The sequence below is a fragment of the Sebastes fasciatus genome, chromosome 22 (assembly GCF_043250625.1).
Source record: "Sebastes fasciatus isolate fSebFas1 chromosome 22, fSebFas1.pri, whole genome shotgun sequence".
In the NCBI taxonomy this organism is placed as follows: domain Eukaryota; kingdom Metazoa; phylum Chordata; class Actinopteri; order Perciformes; family Sebastidae; genus Sebastes; species Sebastes fasciatus.
The window spans coordinates 23,930,224-23,956,263 of record NC_133816.1 but is presented as its reverse complement, the minus strand read 5'-3'; the positions used below and the strand labels follow the sequence as shown (position 1 = coordinate 23,956,263).

The following is a 26,040-nucleotide window of genomic DNA, read 5'->3' as shown; positions in this document are numbered from 1 at the left end:
AGCTGCAGACCAAGAAGATTGAGGTTCATGTTCTCTTTAATAATATAACACATTGATTTCAGTTTGAAGTCACATTTTGTCATCCATAGTGTAGATCAAACCTACAGTAGTTTGTGCAGGTTACGACCAGATCTAAATAAATTAATAATTAATAATTCAACATGTCTCTCATTGTCTCTCTCCACCTTGTCTCTGTCCTTCCAGATAGAAACTAAAGGAGCTGAGCTGCAGCAGCTCCATGAAGAGAAGAAGAGGAAGGAGAACGAGCTGCAGAGCCTGAAGGAAGAGCTGGAGAAGAAGAACAAAGAGGTTCATGTCTTCATCTTCATCTCTCTATTATGAATACAGAATCAATAGAGACAGAGATAGATCAGGTTGAATGAGTTCTCTCATCTGAGCCTCTAACCTGCAGACAGACTCTCAACTCAACATTTCTGCTGTTTGAGGAACACTAGATGATCAAAGTGTTTACTGAGATCCACTTGACTGAATATGAAGCTACTTGTTCATATTGTACTCAGTGTAACTGAACCATCAGGTTGAATCATTACTCTCATGATTTAATGTGGTTCTCATGTGTCTCTTCATGTCCTCCTCCTTCCAGCTGGAGAGAACTAGAAAAACCCGTAGAGGCTTTCCATTACCTTTGGTAAGTGGTCATCATAAAGGTACAATATATACAATACATTTATATCATATACAGTATTTATATATATATCAAATACCAAACACAGAGATAATCAGACTGGATTCATAAACAGATAAAACTGTGCAGCCCTGAAAGAGATTCAGAACTTGTACATTATATACTGAGGGGGAAACATATCTTACATCCCACATGCTGCAGAAATGCAGAATTTATAATAATTTATATATAGAGCTGAGCTTTCTCACTGGTTATTCAGCAGAAATCAGATGATTGGGGTTGATGGGTGATTGTATACGATGTTCAGTCACATGTCTTAATATGATCCAGGGATTCAGCAAGGAAAAACAGCTGAAGACGGAAGAAGTGGAGACACTGAAGGAGAAGTTGGAGAACCAACAGAAGGAATCAGACGCCAACATTCAGGAGGTTTATATCTTTTTCTCAAAATATGTTTTCTTTTTTTGGCTTCTCCATCTAAGTCTAATATATCTATATCTATATATATTGTCTCTCATCTTCTCTTTCCTCACAGTTTAAAGACAAAGCAGCTGAAGTCCAGCAGCTCCAGGATCAGATTCAGAGGATGGAGACCAACCTGCAGACCCAGATGGAGTCCAACAACATGGAGGTTCATCTCTCTACCTTTATTTTGCTGTACCTATTAATATATCATGCATGAAGGAGCAGTGTTCTGTAGTGACGGTTGTAACGTGGAGTTTGTAGCATGTTGTGTCGTGACGGAAGTCTAACTTCAGAGCTAGTTACGTAGAATATAAAGTTAGAAGGACCACTTATGTTGGGCGGGTGGGGAGGTTGGAGGGTCCAACAAACACAGGACTCTAACCAAGTCAAGTCACGTCTTTTGTAATGACGGTTGTCCCGTTTTCTCTTAACCTCTCCATTTGTCCTCAGTTGGAAAGAAGCCGAGCCGCTGCAGTCCGTTCTTCCTCCTCTGGGGTAAGTGGTAGTTTTTATATCATGTGTTTTTCTGGTCAAACTGTTGAACTGCAGAGTTTCTAACAGGAACAGCTGAGTGATCTCAACTCTACTGAAAATGAAAAATTCACACAAATCAGACCATGAGATAAACTTAATATTTATGATTGCATTCCCTAATAAGAGACATGTCTCTCATCTTGTCTCTAACCTCTGTCTCCTCTCTCTCTTTCAGTTTAAGTGGCAGATTGTCTCCAGACAGAAGATCCAGGATGAGCAGCAGAGGAGGGAGGAAGCTGAGAACAGAGTTCAGACCCTGGAGGAGGAGCTGCAGACTAAGAACAGGGAGGTTAGTGTTTGTATTCTCCAATAAAGGTTTCTCTTCCAAAATTAGAACATTATGGTTTTGAAATAATAATACAAAACAACGTTACGGAGAATGTTTATCTGGGGTTTCTGATGTACATGAATGTGTTTCTTTACAGGCCTCTTTATCTGTTAGTGTTGTCTTGTTCCTTTAAAATATATTCTATTGAAAGAATGTGTCTCTACTCAGCTCCAGGATGAACAGCACAGGAGACACCAAGCTGAGCCAGAAGTTCAGATGAAGGGAAATGAGCTGCAGGACAACACTTCAATGGTTAATTATTTTACTTTCAACAATGTATTTAGCTGTTTTTCTCCTTTTCTGTATCTTCTCATCTACATAGTGATTTGTTTCCAGCCATGTCATTGTTGTGTTTTTAGGTGTGATTGTGTTGTATTATCACTCCCATGGCTGAAAGTAGAGCATGTCTCTTATCTAGTCTTTCTCCTTGTCTCTCTTCTCTACCAGCTGAAGGGTAACCAGACTGATATCCACAGTCAGCTCCTACAGGAGACACAGAGAAGGGAGGACGCTCAGAGGGAAGTGGAGAAACTGAAGAATGAGTTGGAGTCCCAGAAAAAAGAGGTTAATATGATTATTATTAACTTTCTGGATTTAGATGACTGACACGCCTACTTTGTTCTTCCCACTTTCACTCATTAATTGTGTGCTGACAAGATTAAAGTCCCTCTACTGCCGTCTATTGGTTCAGAGAAAATAAATCAACAAAAACACATATTGCAACGTTTTTGTGTTTAACTGAGACGAGTGAGATGGAAACACTATTCACAGATATCAAGCAGATGAAAGTCCACTGCATTTAACCAGGTTTAACAATACAGAAAAAGTAATGTGACTACTGGAACAAATCATCAGTTCATAATGATGTCCATAAGCAATTTAACACAAGTTAAAAGTCATGAAGTATCGAGGTGATAAAACAATGTTTAGTATATTTTAGAGCAGTTAAAGAGTCCAGCGTCTCCAGGACCTCATACTGAACATCAGGGTCAAACACTTCTCACATTAAAAGAAACACTAACAGATGAATATATGTTTATTGATTATCTGTGTCTGATTATGATTTACTAACAGTTAAAATCAACATTCATCTGTCTGTCTGTTAGATGAAGCACAAACAAGCAGCTGACGCACAGATGAAGAAGATTAATGAAGAGTGGAAAGAATACTAATGAAGAGCTGAAGGAGACAAAACATCAACTGGAGATCAAGAAGGAAGAGATCAGCCAGCTGAAGAGAGAAGTACACACACACACACACACACACACACACACACACACACACACACACACACACACACACACATAACTCTCATCAGAATGAAGAACAATGAAGATGTTTATTGTCACAAAAATATTTGCAGGATCTAAAAAGTGGTGAAAGACACATTAGAATACATGTTTCATAATAGAGTCCAATCTACTTCACACTAGGAGGGTGTAACGATCAGGACCAGAGGACATGCAGGGTCAAGATTGGTGCAATTTGGACAATATGAATAAACTTTGAATAAACAAGTGACATCACTCTGAGCTTTAGTTCTCTGCAGACTGAGTCCAGCATGTCATCAGCAGCAGGTCTTTACAGACAGCAGCTCATTGACTGAACTTCACTTCTGCTGCTGGATGCTGGATAGAATAACGTTACAACCAAACTAGTCTGAGTGGATAGTCTACAGGGACAGCACCACTCTGAACCTGAAACTCAACTAGTGGATGTTTCTACCATACTAACTTATAACTTTACCACCAGCTAAATACCTCCACTAATTAAATCCATGCTCTACTTTACAGGTTATGTCAAAGCAAGTTATTAATATGTCTATTTAGTTATTAATACATCTGATAAGTGTATTTCATCAGTGTTTCTGACCACTAGTAGTCAGACTTGGTGTGTTTTCTTCCGTGAACCAGAGTTTATTCTACCGGTGTTTCTGAGTAGTCGTGATGTGACTCAACTATATCAGGTGTATTACTGAGGACCAATGAAGAGCAGCGTTGAGTGTTTAGTTGTTTGTATGATCAGTTCTCTAGAAAGCTGCAAGCAGCAACACCACAGACCAAACATTCAGCCTGTTGTGAACAGACATGTTCTGGATAGACACTGAACTAGTAATACAAATGTGTATAACTATTCAGTTACATTCCTCCTGCAGGTAGTAGGTATGGTATTTTATAACTCTAAAGCAGAAGCATCTCTGTATTCAGTATTGTTGATGTAACAGATGATAAAGCAGTGTTATGTTTCCAGTATTAATCCACTCAGAGTAAACTGAGTCAAACTGTCTGAGTATGATCAGGTTTCATCATCCAGCTGATCACAATGAGAATTCATCCAGATATTAATGTGAACATTAACTTCATCTCTCCTCTCTCCCACTTTAACAAACAGCTCCATGATGAGCAGCAGGAGAAAGAGAAAGCTGAGAGAGATCTGAAGCAGCTGATGACCAAGAACACTGAGGTTCATCTTTTTACCAAATCATTGTTTTATCTTCTCCATGTGACTTTGATTTGTTGCTGAGACAAACGTGATCAAACTAACCATGAGAGCAAATCTGAGAATAACTGAAACACAAAGAAGTGAGACAGTAAATCTATTTATTCACATTAAATCTAATCTGTGATAAAATGTAATAAAGATTACATTTTTATTGATGTACTTTTTGTTCTGCTGAATCATAATGATGAGACTTACTTTGAGACATTCTGTGTTATTTTCTAATTACATGTGTAATTCCTCAGTTAGATCACGCACTGGACAATCAAATGATGCAAAACAGGCTGCACACAATCACAAACAATGTTGCAGCAAACAAAAGCGATCGCAAGTGTGTTGATATGTAAAATAAAAATAAGAACGGGCTTCAGATGGCGCCAAAATAAATAAGTAAAACGGCTACAAACTAGAACTTAAAATCACAGCCGTGCTGGCAAACAACTAGATATAAACAAGAAATACAACTCTATTTTAACTACTCTCAAGCTAATCAAACAAAACATACTAATGGCAGCCATCCCTTCACCTAGTGTTTCTAAACAGAGGAAAATGACTAACAAAAAATGCACAGTAATATGTGTCCTAAAATTATACTAAACCCTATTCCAGTCCCAAGAAGGCACTTTATTGATCCCCAGAGGGGAAATTCAATTTTATATGACATCCAGAAAGAAAACACAATATCAGACCAGCCCCCGCCAGCACAAGTACACAGTGATGTGGAGAATACAGAGGAAGAGACAGAGAAAACAGAGGGAGAAACACATGAAAAGCAACCCTCTGAGACCCGCGACTGACCTCACTGTCTTTCAGAGGCTCTAGCAAACCTAATGAATCAATCGGTACCAACCATGTTAAACTAACTTGTCGGGAAGGACACTAAATAACGCTCCAAAGTGGGGCCACATTTTGTTGAGGAAAAGCTGTCATGTCCATTTTCAAAGGGGTCCCTTGACCTCTGACCTCCAGATATGTGAATGTAAATGGGTTCTATGGGTACCCACGAGTCTCCCCTTTACAGACATGCCCACTTTATGATAATCACATGCAGTTTGGGGCAAGTCATAGTCAAGTCAGCACACTGACACACTGACAGCTGTTGTTGACTGGTGGGCTGCAGTTTGCCATGTTATGATTGGAGCATATTGTTTTATGCTAAATGCAGTACCTGTGAGGGTTTCTGGACAATATCTGTTATTGTTTTGTGTTGTTAATTGATTTCTAATAATAAATATATACATACATTTGCATAAAGCAGCATATTTGTCCACTCCCATGTTGATAAGAGGATTAAATACTTGATAATTCTCCCTTTAAGGTACATTTAGAACAGATCAAAATGCGTGATTAATTTATGATTAACTATGTACAGTCATGCGATTAATCGTGATTAAATATTTTAATCAATTGACATCCCTAATTATAATATACGTTGTCTGCTTGTAGAGGAAACACATAGTATTCCAGCTGCCTTTCAAACCAAATGCAGCCAGTTGCTTTAATTATTGTTGAAAACTAAGAGTGCATGACGTTTTTGTATTCATAATTTTGGATGTTATGATGTTTCATGGTCTGAGTTCACTGTAAATAAAGATGTTGTGGAGGAGGCTGTGACTGCACTGACAACAAGAAAAGTCATTTAGAGCTTTTTTATTTATCTTTTCAGCATCATGTTAAACTTCTAAATTGTCTTTTTATTACCAGTTTGTAATATGTTGCATCAGTGTGATGATACTGTATGTCCTTTATGAAATAAACTCAAAGATCTCCGTCTGTCCTGCAGTTCTTATTGAATAATTATATTTCATACAAAACAACCAAATAGATAACGACAATATAACAAACACACTTTAAACACACTCATTTATATACTGTATGTAATCAATGAAAAACATGTTCAGAGCTTGTGTTGTGTCTTAATATACGACAACAGTCATCGTATTTAGCAGCTAATGTTGCACATTGATTTTTCTCCCCACATGAATAAGTCAGTTTCTGAGGATCGGGAAGATGGATATACTCAGGATATATGTTATCACCTGTCAAACGCTGCACACCTTTAATCAATCTACTCATCAACACTGCAGTATATCAACCCCAGTTCTCTCCATCACTCTCTGTCAGAGCGTTATCTCTACTACTGTGTTGGTCACTGGTGTTAAACTCTCTTTGTTGCTACTTAAAGATAAGGTCTTCTTCTCTCCTCCTTTCATTGTTGCTTCGTCTTTCACAGCCTCTCTGCATTCCTTCCATAAGCTTCATTAATTCTCTTCTCCGTTGTGTTTATTGTCTGATTGTTATCACATGTAAATGGGATCAAACACATTCAGAGAGCTGTGTCTGTATTCTCAGCAAGTTCAAAATAATTCTGATTAATAAACTGTTTCAGAATATTTGAGCAATAACAGTTCTCTATGGAAGAAGAGACGTGTTGATGAGACAGATGATGATGGTGTTTGGTTTTACAGCAGAAGGCAGAGTGAGAGTTATTATCCATACTGGTGATGAGTTACCAGTGAGAGAGCTTCAATAAAACCTAAATACAAGACTGCCTGTCATGTTATTATTGTTTTATTATTATTATTTTAACCTGCATGCTCTTATACTGTATGATATAATATGATTTATGATAGCTCTTTTAGTCTGAAACAGGAGGTTTTTGAATATGATAAATACTAATATCTACATAGCTGTCAGTCTAACTGACGTACTGACATTTTGGCATACATTTCCAATAGGACAGGGTAATATGTCAATATTACTTGTACTTTCATAAACTAAAAAGTGGGCTACAAGTTTAATATAACTATTAAACTAACCGTATACCTATTCACTTGTTTAGTTCATAGTGTAGTTGCAGTACAAAATACAACTCGGATGTAAACTAGTTGTCTACTCAAAGTTGACTGTTCTTACACTTAAAGTACACTTAAAAGTTTACTTTTAGAAACTAAAAATGGGCCAATTTAGAAGAAGACTCCCCGACTTCATTATAGAGACCAAATAAATGCATCAGTGTGGCTTCAAGTCAGACTGATGTGACAGCATCATGCTGGTGGTCGACCACAGTGAGGGCATGAAAAAGCTGCTTCTGATAAACAGACGTGTGAACAGAGCAGATAGAACGACGAGGTTTCACTGTTACACCGCAATAAAAGTAAACTGTTGCTGCTGTACTGACTGATCACATCGTCCAGATGAACAGTTAAAACAGGACTAATAAATGCACAAACACTATACTCTCTTTATTTCTAATATACAAAATCTGCCATCTTTTGTTTTGAATTCAGTTTAAAGCTTCACAAAGTGCAAGTGTAAATGGAAAGTGTAGCTATATTTATAAGTTAATGACTTTTTACAGAGTGAACAGAAGACACAAATACAACATGTTGAGATATGAACGGTTTCATGTAGCTGCTGGCTGATTATTGGATAACATGCTTTTGTTGCTGAGTTAAAAAAACAACACAAATCCGTTGAACACAAAGCTGCAAATTCAACATTATTAATGTTTCTTCTTCTCGTTCACACATTAACACGGAGTCTTCTTCAGTCAGATGTCTCTGCTCTGTGTGGCCTCTAACTGGGTCACTGAGTGAAGTAAGTGAAACCACAGATGTGTGTTTCAACAGTTTAGCAAATAAAATAAATTGTAGAGCTCAGCCTCAAGTCATTCAGTTGACTAGAGATGTCGTCACTCCAGGTCGGCGTCTTCGAGGCTTCGGTGTCCTGCAAACCTTCATCTCTTCTATGGAAGACAACATTTACTGATTAACACTAATATTGTCACGACCGTTTCTTTTTGTGTCTCCAGCTCTCCATGCCACCAATGGAGCACGTGAGTCAGTTTTATATTTAGTTTCTCTGTATATTGCAAACTGTTTTTATTCTTAATACTGTGAACCTTGGCACATCCCCTAGAATATATCTTTGCATATTCTTGCCAAGCTTTCATTTTAAACAGATATATATATATATATATATTGTAATTTTCTATTCTGTGATTCTTGTTTATGCACCAAAACACCAGATTCCTTGTATGTAAAAATAATCTTGGCAATACACCTGCCACCTCTCTCCCCACACGGTTTCTTATTTAGCTTATTAATTATTAGCGTTTTGTATAACAGTTGCCGCTTGATGTGAAACCATGGTTACGAAACGTTAAGACAGTTTCCGTCGGAGAGAGGGAAGTTGGTCGAAAAGCTCGCCGCTGTATTTATACACTACATCTTAAAGAGGGGAGCTTCATTCAGCTTTGAGCGGGACTACAAACGGAGATCACGGTCTGGTTTCTGCTGTCTCTCTGATTGCTGCAGAGCTGATTCACCTGTTACAGGCTGCACACCTGCAACTCGTCTACTCATCAACGCTGCAGCGGATCAACCCTAGTTTTTAACTCATTCATCTCTCTCAACTAAAGTCTGGACCAGTGTCCTGTACCACACCGTAACTAATACATTTTGTGTTCTTGGCTGATTATTTTGACATTTAAAGGAGCATACATACAGCGTTAGTGTGGAGAGTTCAACATCACCATAAAAGAGTGATTAGTGAGATTAAGAGGAAGTTGCAGCTGTGAGTGTCATTACCTTCAGGACCGGAGCGTAGAGAAGATCCTGCTCTGAGTGTTCGGCTGCTGTGGACCTCGGAGTCGCTGCGGAGTTTAATAATCCAGATTCTGCTTTAGAAACAAGTATAATTCATGTTAATACACAATAAATCTGATCATATTTTTTTTTTTTTAACAGAATGATATAAATAAATAATAAAAAAATATTCTTAATTCATATGATAGTCAAATGGTAAAAAAAAACAGCAACAGTCAAAATAAACAAAATAATCTAAATAAATAAAATAATTGTCAAAATAAATAAAGTATTAGTCAACATAAGTCAAAATAGTCAGAATAATCTTAACTCATAATAATCAAACAAACAAAAAAATAGTCAAAATAAACAAAATAACAGTCAGTAAAACCTTAACTCAAAATAATAGTCAAAACAACCTTAACTCCCAGGTGAGTTCTACATGTGGACCTTAAACCAGATAAAGATGTGATGTTGAAATGTCTGTAGTTGTGTTGTGTGTGATCAGCTTCTTAGAAAATATGTGAAATTGTCCACCTGCATGTGAATAACAAACGAACCCTGTTGTGGATCTTGTGGAGTTTTACTCATCGTCAAAGTAGAGTAAACAGGTTGAAGTGAGGATTCATCATCGTCATCATCTGAAGGAGAGAAACATCAGAAAGCAAGAGACACACAGTTAATTATAAATACTGTTAATAGACTGAAGGGGTGAAAAGGACCCCTCACCTTCATCAGTTTGTGGTTTTCTGCTGTAGTTGGACTTGAGATGGAGGCTCAAATTATCCGCAGCGTCTGCAGCGTCTAAAATAAAACACCCAATGAGCCACACGCTGAGAAAATGTAAAAATAATCCACATGGTGTTGCTCTCTCAACCAACACCTCAACTGTCACCTCGAACATGAGGGACAGGAACTCTTCTCGTTATTTTCATTTTCTCTGTGGTTAACCTTCTTAAAGATGATATATACCCTGTGTCTCTCAAAGTGTACATGTGCTTATAAAATATAAAACAATAAATATATAAGTAATCCATTAAAGTCTTGCTGTGTTCCTTACATCAGGTTACCTTTGTTTTTTCTGGGTTTTGTGACGATGACTGCATACGTCACGCCGTCTAGATGCTCTGCAGCGTCCTCTCCATAGACTGACACAGAAAACACATTTAGTTTTAATTCTTTAGTCATTAAGTTAAAAAGCTTACAAAGTTGTTATAAACAACTACAGTCCTCACCATTATGACTGTCCTCATCTGAGCGTGACGCTGCTGTTGGCGTCTTTGAGGAAACTGAAGGATAGAAAAGCAAAAATATATTGACATCAACAGAAACACAGAAAATACATTTAAGGTTTGATATTTCAAAAAGTGTAAAATATTTAACAACCGACTTGATTCACACTGATGCGTTGTACAGTTAGTGTAACATCGTCAACTGTGTAAAACTGTTAAATATTAAAGAATACTACAAACACAAGTGTGTTAAAACAGGATATAGCTCAGTACATTTGTTGGTTAGTTCGGTTGTTTTTCCCCACAACATTAGATTATTGTATAGTTAAACTAGACTGTAGCTCTTTCTGGGAAACATAATTTGATACACAAGAAATTACTTGTTTATATGTCTGTTTTGAACTGTTTAGTAACCATCAATACAATATATATATAACATATATAATATATATAATATAACGGCTGCTTCAGCGCAGCCTTGCAATAGTTTTTGAGTTTCTTACAATCACGGCTCTAATTTCAAACTTATTACCTAAAACATCTGATGGGTTGAGCTTGTTGAAGGCGGCATTTGACTTTAAAGGTCCCATATTGTAAAAAGTGAGATTTTAATGTCTTTTATATTATAAAGCAGGTTTAAGTGATATATAAATACTGTTAAAGTATCAAAACGTTCAATATACGGAGAAATACACGCAGCCGTATTCAGAAAATTGTGCGTTTGAAACAAGCCGTCAGGATTTCTGTCCATTTGTGATGTCACAAATCTACAATATATTTAAATCATTACACGGTTTTAAACGTAAACATTCTAAATGTGTCCCAGTTTATTTCCTGTTGCACTTTATGTGAATGACATCAGCTGACAGGAAGTAAACATTGACCCAAACTGTTGCCTAGCAATGCAATTCCGTTGAAATGCACTAAAACGAAGCGTTTCAGACAGAGGGTGAATACAGGTATATTCCGGCAGACTATATGAGGAAAATAAAGAATTTTAGAACATTACAGCATGTAAACATGTTCTAGTAGAAACACAAAATACAAGTATGAACCTGAAAATGAGCACGATATGGGACCTTTAATGCTCCTTTGGAAGTGATTTACACGGTTGCTTTCTTGTTTAAGTGGTTCGTTATTGATACATATCATATTACGGTGATGAAGTTAACTTCTCTGTACCTCTGTGTATCCTCATATGAAGGACTCCCACCACCACCACCATCAGAACCGCCATTAAAATGGTGACGATGACGACCGACAGCAGGATGAGGAGCTGAGAGCCGTCGGAGTCGGAGTCGGAGTCGTCGGAGTCGTCGTTGTCGGAGAGGAGCTCTTCGTGAGATGATGTTGGAGAGATGGTAGGAGAAACGGTATTTGCTGTAACATTACAAATAACACTACGTATGGAACTTTAAGTGTAAATGTATATTTTTTTAAACGTGAAAACGTTGCAAAATATAAATATTGATAACATCACATCACAATGATCACAATGTTTACGACACTGGCAGGCACATTCCTTTAAAAAACAGCCATACTGAATTTATATTAAGCTTCAAACAACTACATTTGTCAAAGTAGAGGTGACATCAATTTGCTCATATACAACTCGTCTATATGTTGTTTTGTAACACTGTTCTGTCTGACCTCTGACAGCCAGCCAGCTTCCTGGTGAATCTCCAACTCCAGAGATGCGGCAGTTGAAGACGCCTTCATCAGACTTGGAAACATTGTGGATGGTCATCTCCCTGGATGAACTGCTCTGCACGGGTTGGCCACCTTTGTAGAAACCGGCCGGGAGGTTGGAGGACGGAGTCGTCTTATTTCTGCAGCTCAGAGTCACATCGTCTCCCTCCGTCACAGGAAGAGCAGGAATCTCCAGGATCACATTTCCAGCTGAGCAACATGTCAGTAAAACGTTAGTTTTATGTACAAACTCACAACTAGAATTACTCACAATAGAACACTGATTTAATCAAGTAAGCAGTAATTTAACACAGTGACAGATAGCCCTAATAATAGAAGCCATGAAGCTGGTTGGTTTAGGTTAAAGTTACAGATTAGTTTGGGGATTTATAAGTATTACTACTCCTAGTGTGCTTCCAGGTAGAGAGGAAGGCATCCCAGACAAAGTCCTCACACACATCTGTACTGTAGTTTAGCAGTGATTGTGTCATGTTTAAAGACATTTTAGATTTCACCATAGACATAGACAAAACACATACTTTAGGAACTTTAATTAGAAACTAAAAATAGAAAAATGATTTGTTGATCAGTTTGTGACTGCACGTTTTTACATTTGCCTATACATTTAGCAAGATTCTGTAAAAATATACATTGAATAAAAAGTATTAAAGGAATACTTCACCCATGAAATGACCATTTGTATATCAATGACTCACCCCGTGTTACCTTGAATTATTGAAGAAACCTTTGCTCTCCTCTCACGCGTTCACGGTGAAACAAAAAACGGAGAAAAGTCTTGATGAATTGAAGTAAATGGGGGGGGGAGGGGTGGGCGTTTAACAACAGCAGAACTACATGAAAACATCAGTTTACTAACTCTCACACAACTTGTGCAGAATAATCCAAGATCCATTCGTATGCTCACTACTCGCCTGAAGTATATTGGCCGTATAGTGTTTTAAATAGTCAGGTTTTAGTGAAGATGTGTGTGTTTTATGAAGTAGTGATCTTACGACCGGATAAGTGAGACTTGGATTATTCTGCACAAGTTGTGTGAGAGTTTGTAAATGACCCTCATTTACTTCAATTCATCAAGACTCTCCTCCGGTTTTTGATTCTCCGTTCACCGTGGAGGCGTGAGAGGAAAACGGAAACGTTTTCTTCAATAATTCCAGGTAACACGTGGTGAACCTGATTGTCTTGATCTGATCTGAGAACAATGCATATCATCAGTTGAATGACAGGTTAAAATAGATATGCAGTGGATTTTGGAGATGCTATAAACCTACCGGTGACGGAGATGTTGACACTGTTGCTTCTCTCTCCTCCTTCAGTCTCACACCAGAACTCTCCACCATCTGCTGGATAAACTCTCTTAATGGTGCAGGACCCTGTTGGCATCTTAGTATCACATTCTACATCAGATTCCTGGTTATTCCTGATCACTCTCAAATGAGTCGAGCCATCAGATCCCTCACAGTCAAAAGAAACAGAGTCGTGTTCGAAGTATTGCTGTCTGTTTGGAGTGACACGAAGAAAAGCTGCATCTGAAACCGAGAAAGAAATTATAGTGTCCCAAAAGAAACGTTCAGAACTATGACATAGGAAACAAATCAACAAAACCACTGTACAGTAGCTGTCTACACCTTGTGGCAGATTAAAATGGGATTTTTTTTGCAAAATGTATTCTGGTATTTGCTAGTGACATGGAGATTAATTCATTAAACTCAACCTCTCCAAAAATATTAAACATAACTGTAAGAACTTAAATCACAGCATAGAGACAAATACAGACTTTAGATAGACAGAATGATGCAAAATGTTTGGTATCTTTAGGAGGTTCTATTTGTTACTCACCACTTTTCAGAGTATAGCTGTTCAGCAGAGTGAATTCAAGCATCACTGGATGAGCAAAGGAGCAAAGTTGAATATCAGACAGACGGTTAGATATACAGGATGTAAAAGGTAGATAAAAGAATAAATAAAGTCAGTACTCACACAGTCTGAAGCACAGAGCGGTGACCCCCATGTTGTTTAGCTGCTGACTGTCTGAGAATGAAATACAGCTCTCTATATAGGCGAGGACTTCCTCTTTCTGTGCAGGTTATTTTCTGAACCAAACCTTTCTCTGTCTCTGATTGGTCGACCACCGCTTCCCCTCCGGTCGGCTCCAGTAGCTCAACCTCGGTGGCTCAGTAGGTCAAGCGGGTCTAGTCAAGCCAACAACCAGAATCAATGACATAACTGAATGAATGGATGATTCACACTTTTTTAATAAACATACTTAGCTGTGTTTTTACCACTACTACAGAGAAAATACCAAACAGCACTACAGAACAGTGCATTAACCTGTAAGGCCAATCTGCACCCGCTGTGTGTCTTTTTGCTCTTTAAACTACGTCACCACACTGCCGGAGCACTTTCTCAGAGCGGTTACTGTTGCTGTGGATGGGTTCACATTAATGGAACGCCTGGTGCGTTTCATACCAGTATTAAAGGGTGCCTTGTGCAGCAATACCGGACGTCGATGGCCGTGACAAAGCCTCTATATTTGACGCCCTGGGAGTGATAACCATGGATGTACTAAGGGAACTGGATACAGCGTTGGAGGCGTTGGCCCCGTTCATTCCTGAGAGCAGGGCTGCGTTCGAATAGTCCTTTTTGCTCAGGAAGGTTCCTAACGGAGTGAAATGACCCTCTCAGTACCTCAGTAGCAGCCATGATAAGAGCCATTCAAATTCACCAAAAGTTAAGGAGAGGAGCTTCAATGCTTCCTTTATTATCTCCTTTAGCAGAGGAAACACTGGAGCATCCTTTACCAAAGGAAAGGAGAGAATAACATCCCACGATTCCTTGCATCCGCAGCATTTAAAGCAACGCACCATTCGGCCGTTCATAATAACAAACTATATGCTTATCTTGCATATTATTTTCATACGCTCATACACTAATTGGGATTTGTGTTTAATATTAGTGGACAGTGACAACCATTTAGTTTCACTTTATTTTTAATTAATTATTTATTTCGAACATGTAACAAATACCTCAGTAAAAAACAAAAAAGAATAACTAATAAAATGAACAGTAAACAATCAATTAACAAATAATCAACATAAATAAATATTACATGTCCGAAGAGAAGTTGGAAGAAGTATATGATCCTACACCTTCTCCATAACTCCAACAATTAACTCAATATGTATCATATATTCCTGTTTATTTCTATTCCAACCTGGTAATGAAGTGATATTTCTCCACATTATGTCAGATAATCTTTATGATCTGTTGATAAAGTGTTCCAGCAGCAGGAGGAGCTGTGGTATCTCTCTTTAACACACCGCAGGTGAAAGAGTCTGTCACTGAAAGACCTATTTAATAACACACGGGTTGCAACTCCTCCATCATTACCAGATTCCCTATCTCTTCTAACTACAGAATATCCCTTTACAACAAAATCCCACTGTGGTTTCAACCATGTCTGTTGTATACAGATTACATTAGGTTTATTTTGTAAATTATCAATATATTTCTTAAACTCCTGTCCATTTGTCATTAAGCTTCTCACATTCCATTGTAGCAGAAGAACACCATTAAGAGGATCCAGCCCATGTTTGTGAGGATTGTGTATCTCCATTCAGAATGTTTCTAACTGTTTCCCATTCACTTCAAGGTACTTCTCAGCTGATCTGACAATTAATTTAATCCTTTCATTGCGACTTTTTGACTGTGCCGAACAGTTGATTATTTCTGCCATAAAGAGCACAAAGTCACTTTTTCTGACTAGCAGAGTTTCCTCCTTCAACTTATCACACCCTGCACATTTTCCAACATCTTCATTCACAGTGTTATTTTGTTTTGTCACTTTTATGCCTCCTGAAACCTTCTTTGCTGCCTCTGCATAGCTGATTCCCTGATACACCTGGGGTCTTTCCCATTAGTGCTTTTATACGGCTTGACTCCTCTCCTCGACTCCTCTCCTCGACTCCTCTCCTCGTGTCTTAGTCCCGCCCACGGGAGATGCGAGCGGAGTAGGCGAGGAAAAGACTCGAGGAGAGAGGAAACGAGGAAATATGTTTTTAGAGACATGAGACGTCGTTTCCTCTGAAGCGCCACGTGAAGCGACGTCCGTTTCTGATGACAGCAGCAGCTGATCACATCTGGATCAGCTGTCAGTCGACTTCAGCAGCTGTTTATGTCTGAACTGATCTAATAGTAATAAAGAAACAGAGTTATCAGAGCAGCAGTGTTTCTCTCTGTAGTCTGTTATCTGTTTAACAAACACCTGCACATGAATAACAGCTGCAGTCTGTATTTCTACTGTGGACTGAGTCCTGCTTAGAGGACCAGGAACCATCTCTACTGTGGACTGAGTCCTGCTTAGAGGACCAGGAACCATCTCTACTGTGGACTGAGTCCTGCTTAGAGGACCAGGAACCATCTCTACTGGATCAATATCTTTATATTATTGATTCATTATTAGCGTCTGTATTAATTTATATTCTGACAGTAGAAGTTATGTATTAGTCTGAATGTTTGAGGGGAAAGTGAAATGATGTAACTCATATCAAACCCGACGCTCAGGAATTATCAGCTTCACATGTGACTGAATGGAAATGAGGATAAATGATGTAAAAGGTATAAAAGACAGACTCCCCTTCTCTCTCTGACTTTAACTGGATACTTAATAAAAGTTAATGAGTAAAATAACAGATCATCAAAAGAAATCTCTTTCTTATAAATGAAGAAAGTTATTTTAAGTCTGTTCATTATCAGCTTTTATAAACGCCTCTCAGTGTCAGACTCCTTCAGTGTCAGACTCCTTCAGAGTCAGACTCCTTCAGTGTCAGACTCCTTCAGTGACGGTGTGTGAAGCAGAGCTCCTGCAGGTCCTCCTGCTGCTGGATCACTTCACCATCAACATGATCCGTCTGCTGTTCACACCTACAGTTAACACAGATTATAACTAGATGGTGAATCAGAAGACAACTAAAATATAAAACTGTTAATCTGTGATCTGTCTTCACTCCGGTATGAAACTCAGTGATGTTGATGTATCAGATCAGTCTGATCGGCGCAGCGTCCAATCAATATCAATCAAAGTACTGATGCGTGTCGGTCGGTGATAAACTTCCGTGGAGGAAACACAACAAACACCTTTTACATCATTTATCATCATTTCCATTCAGTCACATGAGGCTGATGATTCCTGAACGTCAGGTTTGATATGAGTTACATCATTTACATTTTCCCTTTAGCCTAATAAATAATGTCCAGTGTTTAAAAAAACACCACAGTCATATTCTGGGTTATGAAATAATGAGCTCACAATCAGAATATCAATAACTACAGACGCTAATAATGAATAAATAATATAAAGAGCACTTGTCTTTATTAGTATTAGATCAGTTCAGACACAAACAGCTGTTAAAGCTGACTGACAGCTGATCCAGATGTGATCAGCTGCTGCTGTCATCAGAAACGGACGTCGCTTCAGGTGACGCTTCAGAGGAAACAACGTTCCCTTGCTCTTAAAAACGGCTTTCCTCGTTTCCTCTCTCCTCGCATGGTTTCCTTGCGTCTCTCCATGCTTCCCTGGTGGGAGGGACTAAGACGCAAGGATGAGACGCAAGTGAGGGAAACGGGGATGCAATTAAGAGCTTTGGCATGCAGCTCTTGACTCGCTGCACATCTGCCCTGACAGCTGCTCAGTGGTGCATGAAGCCTAAATAGCTCGACCTCCGTCTGGAAAAGTACCCGGATCTTGGGCACATGGAACATGCGCAGTAGAGCATCCGCTCGGTCGCGGCTTGTTCTCCAGCCTCGAACTGGGTCTCACTCACATGAACGGAGGAAGGGAAATAACTCTGGATTCAGCTGTTAGTGCGTTTTACAACTTTTAAGACCTACATAAGGACTATTAGAGTGTTCATACTGGGGAGTTGATTCACCTCAAAATAGATTATCCTCTGAGTTACAGACGTCTCTTTCTCAATGTAAGTCTATGGGAAAAAGTCTTTATGGACCCAACGGCATCACTTGAAGGACACGGAAGTTGTAGTACCGCCGTTTGGCCACTACGGGAGCTGGGCTCGACGACAGACGCACTTCCCGAGGGCTTGGTGATAACGCTCTCCTGCACTATGAAGCGAGTTCAACATCTCCAGGGTGTCTTCTGGTTATCTGGCTTCACTTAACATAACAACCGAGATCTCACTAAACTCTACTATGAAGCTGGTTATCAACTCAGTAAGTCAACTCAGGGTTTCTCAGTCTGGATATGAGCGCGTTCACATGAACGAGGAGGTGTTTACAGAATCTGACCAATCACAGACATGAACAAGACTAAAGACTGACTGACTGACTGACAGACTGACTGACAGACTGACAGACTGACTGACTGACAGACTACTGACTGACTGACTGACTGACTGACTGACAGACTGACTGACTGACTGACTGACAGCAGACAGAGAGACACATTTAACAAAGGAAGAAACTATATTAGAACAAATACGAAGAAGTTAAACTCTTAATCAGACTAACAGTAACACAGATGAAGCTGCTAAATGCAGAAAGAACAGCTGGAAAAAGAAAAAACTCCAGATGTGTGAATGCGTAAATTAACAGATTTATTAATTTAACGGAAAACTCAAAAGTCAGATATAGTCGTCTAAATATAAATAACTTTGTGTAATAGATGAATAGATTACACCTAGTTTACACTGTGAGTATGATGTTGCGTCTTTCAGTTGCTTCCTCCTCTCTGACGGTGTGAAACGGACTCAAGAGGAAGTAAAAATAAATAAATATAAAAACATAATTCAAAGCTTTAAACACCCCCAGCATAAAGTCAGCTGTTCTTCCTGCATTTGTCAGTTTAAACTGTGTTGTTTTTAGTCTGGATTATGACTTAAACTTCTTCATATTTGTGTAATATTATCATACAAACACCACACGGAGCTCTGATGGGTCAGTAGGAGGTGCTTTCATAGAAGTTGATCTCTTATCTGGAACATAACCTGCTCCAGAACAGGTTTAGCCGTTCAGCATCAGTGACCATGGAGATCTACCCTGATAAGAAGTGAACCAGTTTTGTAGTCCAGGCCTCTGGTGAGATAGCAGGCCTAACAACTACTTCCTGAACTCTCCCCTTTTCTAAATTACTAAGACAATAAAAGGATATTGATATTATTCCTGGTGGTTTTGATTGAAGCTGTAATATTTTATTCTAGTGATCAGTTACAAACACTCTGAGCGTAGGAAATCAGACCCAATCACCAGACTGTGTTTAAAGTTTAACTCAGTTATTAACCCTCTGAGACCCACAGCAGAGCCGTCTGTTTTTAGGAGGTCCAGGGGGTCTTTAGGGGGTCCAGGGGGTCTTTAGGGGGTCCAGGGGGTCTTTAGGAGGTCCAGGGAGTGTTTAGGAGGTCCAGGGGGTCTTTAGGGGGTCCAGGGGGTCTTTAGGGGGAGATAGCAGGTCAACAGTAGATGTCACATAGAAGTGGTGTACATCATCTGAAAGCTGAGAACCTGTAGATTAATTTGCGAGTCAGCTCAGCACTGTGAGTCAAGTTGTTCTAGTCATAAATAAACATGAATTAGGTGAATTGTAAAAATGTGTTTAGAACATTATGATAGAAGTCTATGATGTCCATCTCCATGCTCTATCAAGTCTCATAAGTTGTTGCAGCATTTTTTTCGGATTGATACCATTTGTTACACAGATTTTTTTACCATTGGAGAATTGATGAAAAGTCATGCTGTGATTTGAGATCAAAAACTTTTGACATTTGGAGATTTCTGCAACGTTTTTTTGGTGATTGGATGGCGAGCACTTCTGTTGTGTAAACGTCTCAGAAACCCCCTTATTGATCAATCTAGCTAGGAAAGCCATCCATCTTCTGAATGCTCTAGGTCTCTAGTCTGATCCATCCATCATCTGAATGCTCTAGGTCTCTAGTTTGATCCATCCATCCTCTGAATGCTCTAGGTCTGTAGTTTGATCCATCCATCCTCTGAATGCTCTAGGTCTCTAGTTTGATCCATCCATTCTCTGAATGCTCTAGGTCTCTAGTTTGATCCATCCATCCTCTGAATGCTCTAGGTCTGTAGTTTGATCCATCCATCCTCTGAATGCTCTAGGTCTGTAGTTTGATCCATCCATCCTCTGAATGCTCTAGGTCTGTAGTTTGATCCATCCATCCTCTGAATGCTCTAGGTCTGTAGTTTGATCCATCCATCCTCTGAATGCTCTAGGTCTGTAGTTTGATCCATCCATCCTCTGAATGCTCTAGGTCTCTAGTCTGATCCATCCATCCTCTGAATGCTCTAGGTCTCTAGTCTGGTCCATCCATCCTCTGAATGCTCTAGGCCTCTAGTCTGATCCATCCATCCTCTGAATGCTCTAGATCTCTAGTCTGATCCATCCATCTTCTGAATGCTCTAGGTCTCTAGTTTGATCCATCCATCCTCTGAATGCTCTAGGTCTCTAGTCTGATCCATCCATCTTCTGAATGCTCTAGGTCTCTTGTTTGATCCATCCATCCTCTGAATGCTCTAGGTCTCTAGTTTGATCCATCCATCCTCTGAATGCTCTAGGTCTGTAGTTTGATCCATCCATCCTCTGAATGCTCTAGGTCTCTAGTTTGATCCATCCATCCTCTGAATGCTCTAGGTCTCTAGTTTGATCCATCCATCCTCTGAATGCTCTAGGTCTGTAGTTTGATCCATCCATCCTCTGAATGCTCTAGGTCTGTAGTTTGATCCATCCATCCTCTGAATGCTCTAGGTCTGTAGTTTGATCCATCCATCCTCTGAATGCTCTAGGTCTGTAGTTTGATCCATCCATCCTCTGAATGCTCTAGGTCTGTAGTTTGATCCATCCATCCTCTGAATGCTCTAGGTCTCTAGTCTGATCCATCCATCCTCTGAATGCTCTAGGTCTCTAGTCTGGTCCATCCATCCTCTGAATGCTCTAGGTCTCTAGTTTGATCCATCCATCCTCTGAATGCTCTAGGTCTCTAGTCTGATCCATCCATCCTCTGAATGCTCTAGGTCTCTAGTCTGGTCCATCCATCCTCTGAATGCTCTAGGTCTCTAGTTTGATCCATCCATCCTCTGAATGCTCTAGGTCTGTAGTCTGATCCATCCATCCTCTGAATGCTCTAGGTCTGTAGTTTGTGGCTGTTAAGTTTGAAAGTGACATATAATACATAACATGTGGAAGCTCAGGGGGGAACTACATCAGCTGTTACTACATGATGTGCACTACAAACTAAATATAATGCATGAGCACTCTGCAGTAAATAAAAGAAGTGAGAGCCAAAGTCAACAGCCTGTCAATGATTCAACTGACTTCTATTCTTAAACTTGGTATCACTTTATCGACATTAAAAGTGGGTCTGCATTCAGAGTCGTGGGCTCTGTAGTATAATACTCTGTAACAGATAATTAAGTCTGTTTTAAAACCGGTGTAAAACATTGAAACCATCGAGGAAATGTCTTTCAAATGTTGAGTAATTGTGTTGATTATTTTAAATTCAACCAGCCTTTAGTTTTTATGATTATTTTAAATTCAACCAGCCTTTAGGTTTTTATGATTATTTTAAATGGACGCTTGTTAGTTTTGACAGCAACATTTTCTTTATCATTTTTATAGCAGTCAGTGGACTTTGTATCTCACGTAAAGAGCTCTAATGAAGGATAAACTATTGAACGAGTTTGGCAGAATCAAAGCACTTTTAAAATTCATTAAGGAGCCGTCTCTGCCATGTTGGTATGAAAAGTTAAAGCATATCTCAGTTTTAACTGCCCCATACATAGATAGTATCCATATGAACTCTCTATAGGACCGTCTGTGTTGCAGAAATGAAAGTTCAACTATATTACATGGACACATCACAGTAGTAATGGTATTGTTTTTACTGGATTAGTTATTTTGCTGCTTTCCAAAGCATATATTTTTCCATATGATGTATCGCTGCTCTCATTTGATTTTCAGAGCGTTAAGATGCTTCCCCAGAGGACCGGACTGTCCCTTCAGTCTCCGCTCAGACCCCTCAGTGTTTTGGGTTTCCATCTTCTCCTAACACACTCTCTGGGAGGTAACTCACACAAAGTATTAAAGTCACATCAAATCATATCAATATATGTCATTAAATGAAAGCTTAAAGACTGATGTTCAGTGTTTTTGGACACTGGCACAAAAACATGATGTCATTGGTTCTTGAAGCTTTTGCTTTGTTTCAGAAAACTGAAGTGTTTCAATGTCATCTACAGTATAAGCACATGTTGTCTACAGTTATTGACGTCATTATAAAGTGACATAATCACTTTTAACACTAAAGCAACTTGTGCTTTAGTTGCTACGGAAAACTGTTCAGGAAAAACAAATGAAATACATTGTAGTGAACATGTTGTAGATAGGATACCTTCTATATGAACAGTACTTTAGTAAAGTTACATTCCACTGCTGTCTGCTGCTATTAGCACAGTATCATAATGTACAACAAGCCTTATAGAAATGAACATATTTAACTCCTTCCTACTGCAGGAATGAATTAACATATCTATTTCTTTCCAGGTCAGTCTCAGTTGATTGGTCTATCTCAGCCAATAGTAGCATTAGTTGGCGATGACATCATTTTGCCATGCCATCTGGAACCTGCAGAGGATGTTTCTGCCATGACGTTGGAGTGGACGAGATCCGACCTGAACTCTATAGCTGTCTTTGTGTGGCGTGCTGGCAAGGACCTCGTACATGTTAAAGATCCATCCTACACAGGAAGAACATCACTGTTCACTGATGGACTGAAGCACGGAAACATTTCACTGAAACTCTCCAAAGTGAAACTTTCTGATGAGGGGAGATACCAATGCTATGTTGCAGACCTGAGTAAAGGATCTTTCGTTGAGCTTGTTGTTGGTAAGTGGACACAGTGTATCTACACACACGAGTTGTGACTAGGTGAAATGAGGTTGCAGATATCTGTAATTAGGTCAGAAGGGGGCGGAAGCTATTCAAACCTACCATGGCGCTTCACTGCAGCTGTATGGGTGTATAAAGTATGTCTGGAGACAATAAATCTACAATACACTGTAAATTTCTAGCACAACTCTCTAGTGAACAAAGCTCTCGTTGGCCACAGCCGGCTGCACATTGAGACCGATGTAATGTGAACAGCTCGGAGGACTTAAGGCTCGTTGTGATTAAAGTGAGGTTGCAGCTCGTGGTCTACCTCACTACGGTTAGAAAGAGCCCTCGTTGGTGTTTTAATAACTTTTGAGTTATTGATCTGGGAAGTTTGAATCTGTGAATATCTTTCACACTTTACCGAACTATCAAAGTCAGCAAAAGCTTCTTCTAACACTTCAGATGCTTTGTTGGGCCGATATCCAATGGGAAGCCTTGATGAGCAACGTCATGACAACAACTCTGACTAGTCATAATGAGGTTATAGATATCTGTAACTGTTATTTTGGATAGTCAGAATTGAATTACAGATATCTCTAACTGTCGTTTTGACTAGTCACAATGACGTTGTGGATATCTCTAATGTTAATTCCGGATAGTCAAGTTTAGCTATTAAATGTTAAAACAGCTTGTCATAGTCAGCCAGTGATGTTGGGAGATGAAGAGCACAATGACAGTCATGAAACATCAGTATAAATGAGGGTTAAACATGTTTTATAAGAACAGCTCAGTTGTAGATGTCATGGGCAGAAATGTTTTCTCATTAGGTTGATTAGTAAACTGTATATGACACCTAACAGAGTTTAACAAACACAAAATCTGATATGCAATAATCTAAGACCAGCTTTCCGATGCAAACTGTTTTTGAATTGTCAAGTTTTAGTATTGGCAGCAGTAAATATGTGACCCCTTTGAATTCAAGCAGCTTCATCATCAGTTCAGGGACCAACTGGGTTTATTTGCCGTATAAACAACGCTAATGCAGAAGATATTTATACAATACATTTAATCATTCATGTGGTGATTGTATTGCTGACTTCTGTTTTAAATGTTTCCTTTTACTCATCATCAGGTGCTGCTTCCTACCCGGTCATCACTTTATCAGGGATCGATAAGTCCACCAGAGGAGTGATGTTAGACTGCAGGTCTGAAGGCTGGTATCCAGAGCCTGAGGTGTTGTGGCTGGACGGTGAGGGAAACCTCCTCTCTGCTGGACCTCCAGAGACAGTCAGAGATCCTGATGACCTCTATACTGTCAGCAGCAGAGTGACTGTGGAGAAGAGACACAACAACAGCTTCACCTGTAGAGTCCAACAGAAGAAGACCAACCAGACCAGAGAGACACACATCCCTATTTCAAGTAAAAAAATATTGTGTTTTATTATGTGATTTATTATTTTAGTTTCAAATTGCTAAGGATTTATATTAATGTTATTCTGTGTTTTATCATTTCAGATGATTTCTTTAAGCTCCAGTCCAGATCTGCTCCCGTCAACACTGGTTTGGCTGTTAGTTTGGCTGTTTGGATCGTGTTTATTCTGTTGCTTCTCTTTGTTGTGTGGAAATGGAGAAAAAACAGAATCAGTAAGTTACACATTTATGAATAAAAGTTATTTTCACAGGTTTTATGGAGAATAGTGATATGAATTTTGTAAATTCAATTTTAATTGGAAATGAAAATGTCTGTATTTTACAGGTTATGATGTTGATAAAAAAATGTGATGGCATGTCTACTTTTATTTCCCATTAGGCCAATTCAGTCTTCTTTTTATAACCCATTTTATACTTCATTTTAGACTCAAATGTCTCTGTGATTTCTTAAAATGAATGTAAGTGCCTTTAACTCTCCTTCCTTTTTTTTTTTTACACAAAGAGACGCAGAGAAACCACCTGGATCAAAGAGAGAGAGAGACGCTCATGAAGAGAAAACATGTAAGTAAAGAAACAGGACATTACTTTCAGTTTCCAAAATAATTAAAGCTGCAGTGGGTAGAAATGAGCAAATATGATTCAAAAAGTTATTTTTATAAAAACAGAGCCATGAGGAGCAGAAGTCTCTCAGAACATTTGAATTATAATATGCTGAAAGGTTATTATGGAATATACTGCCTACTACAGCTTTAAGAAGAGAACAAGAGCAGTGATGACTGAGAGCTAACTTTAACTGATGTTCAGAGGTTCAAGAGAAATGAAAAAGAAGAGGCACGATTCAGACAAAGAGATGAAGATGTGAGCAAATGTTAGAGGAGATTAGAATAAGAGAAAAAGAGAGATGAGCCAGAAATGCAAAGAAAACATGTTGTGTGGTGTCTTCACTGATATTATAAAATCATATCTTGTATCATGTCTCTGTTCATCTTTGCCCTCTCAGAAGAGATCTGAGCAGCAGAGGAGGGAGGAGCAGAAGAGGATGGAGCAGCAGAGGAGGGAGGAGAAGAGGAACGAGGAAGTTCTGAAGGAGGTTCAGACCCTGCATTTTTGTTTTATTTGATGCCTGTTGGTTTTTGTTGTTTGGATTATTCAGCTGGATTTATTAAAACTCGCTTTTATTTAAAAACTACCTTTTCTGCCTGTAACTCTGCGTTTGGGTCCCCCTGTGAATTCATAACCCTGACAACATGTCTCTCATTGTCTCTCTCCACCTTGTCTCTGTCCTTCCAGAGAGAAACTAAAGGAGCTGAGCTGCAGCAGCTCCATGAAGAGAAGAAGAGGAACGACAACGAGCTGCAGAGCCAGAAGGAAGAGCTGGAGAAGAAGAAGAAAGAGGTTCATGTCTTCATCTTCATCTCTCTATTATTAATACAGAATCAATAGAGACAGAGATAGATCAGGTTGAATGAGTTCTCTCCTCTGAGCCTCTAACCTGCAGACAGACTCTCAACTCAACATTTCTGCTGTTTGAGGAACACTAGATGATCAAAGTGTTTACTGAGATCCACTTGACTGAATATGAAGCTACTTGTTCATATTGTACTCAGTGAAACTGAACCATCAGGTTGAATCATTACTCTCATGATTTAATGTGGTTCTCATGTGTCTCTTCATGTCCTCCTCCTTTCAGCTGGAGAGAATTCAAAACACCC

General features: G+C 39.0%; 2 protein-coding genes across 2 annotated transcripts in view; both read left to right on the top strand.

The window, feature by feature from the left end:
* LOC141761342 (uncharacterized) overlaps positions 1 to 26,040 on the top strand; it is a 251,683-nt gene that overhangs the window by 185,430 nt on the left and 40,213 nt on the right. The gene's annotated exons all lie outside the window — the stretch shown is intronic.
* On the top strand, positions 17,656 to 24,346 carry LOC141761241 (butyrophilin subfamily 3 member A2-like). Its single transcript, XM_074624571.1, has 4 exons — positions 17,656 to 18,228; positions 21,986 to 22,088; positions 22,568 to 22,909; positions 24,030 to 24,346. Exons 1-4 carry the CDS (start codon positions 18,208 to 18,210, stop codon positions 24,344 to 24,346), a joined length of 783 nt encoding a protein of 260 aa, XP_074480672.1. The 5' UTR covers positions 17,656 to 18,207.

Excerpts from the sequence above, each read along its gene's own strand:
- LOC141761241 (XM_074624571.1), top strand. The coding sequence starts at position 18,208 with ATGAAGCTGGTTATCAACTCA. Across the intron at positions 18,229-21,985 it reads TGAAGCTGGTTATCAACTCA|AGCGTTAAGATGCTTCCCCA; the intron begins GTAAGTCAACTC and ends TTTGATTTTCAG. Across the intron at positions 22,910-24,029 it reads TTTCGTTGAGCTTGTTGTTG|GTGCTGCTTCCTACCCGGTC; the intron begins GTAAGTGGACAC and ends ACTCATCATCAG.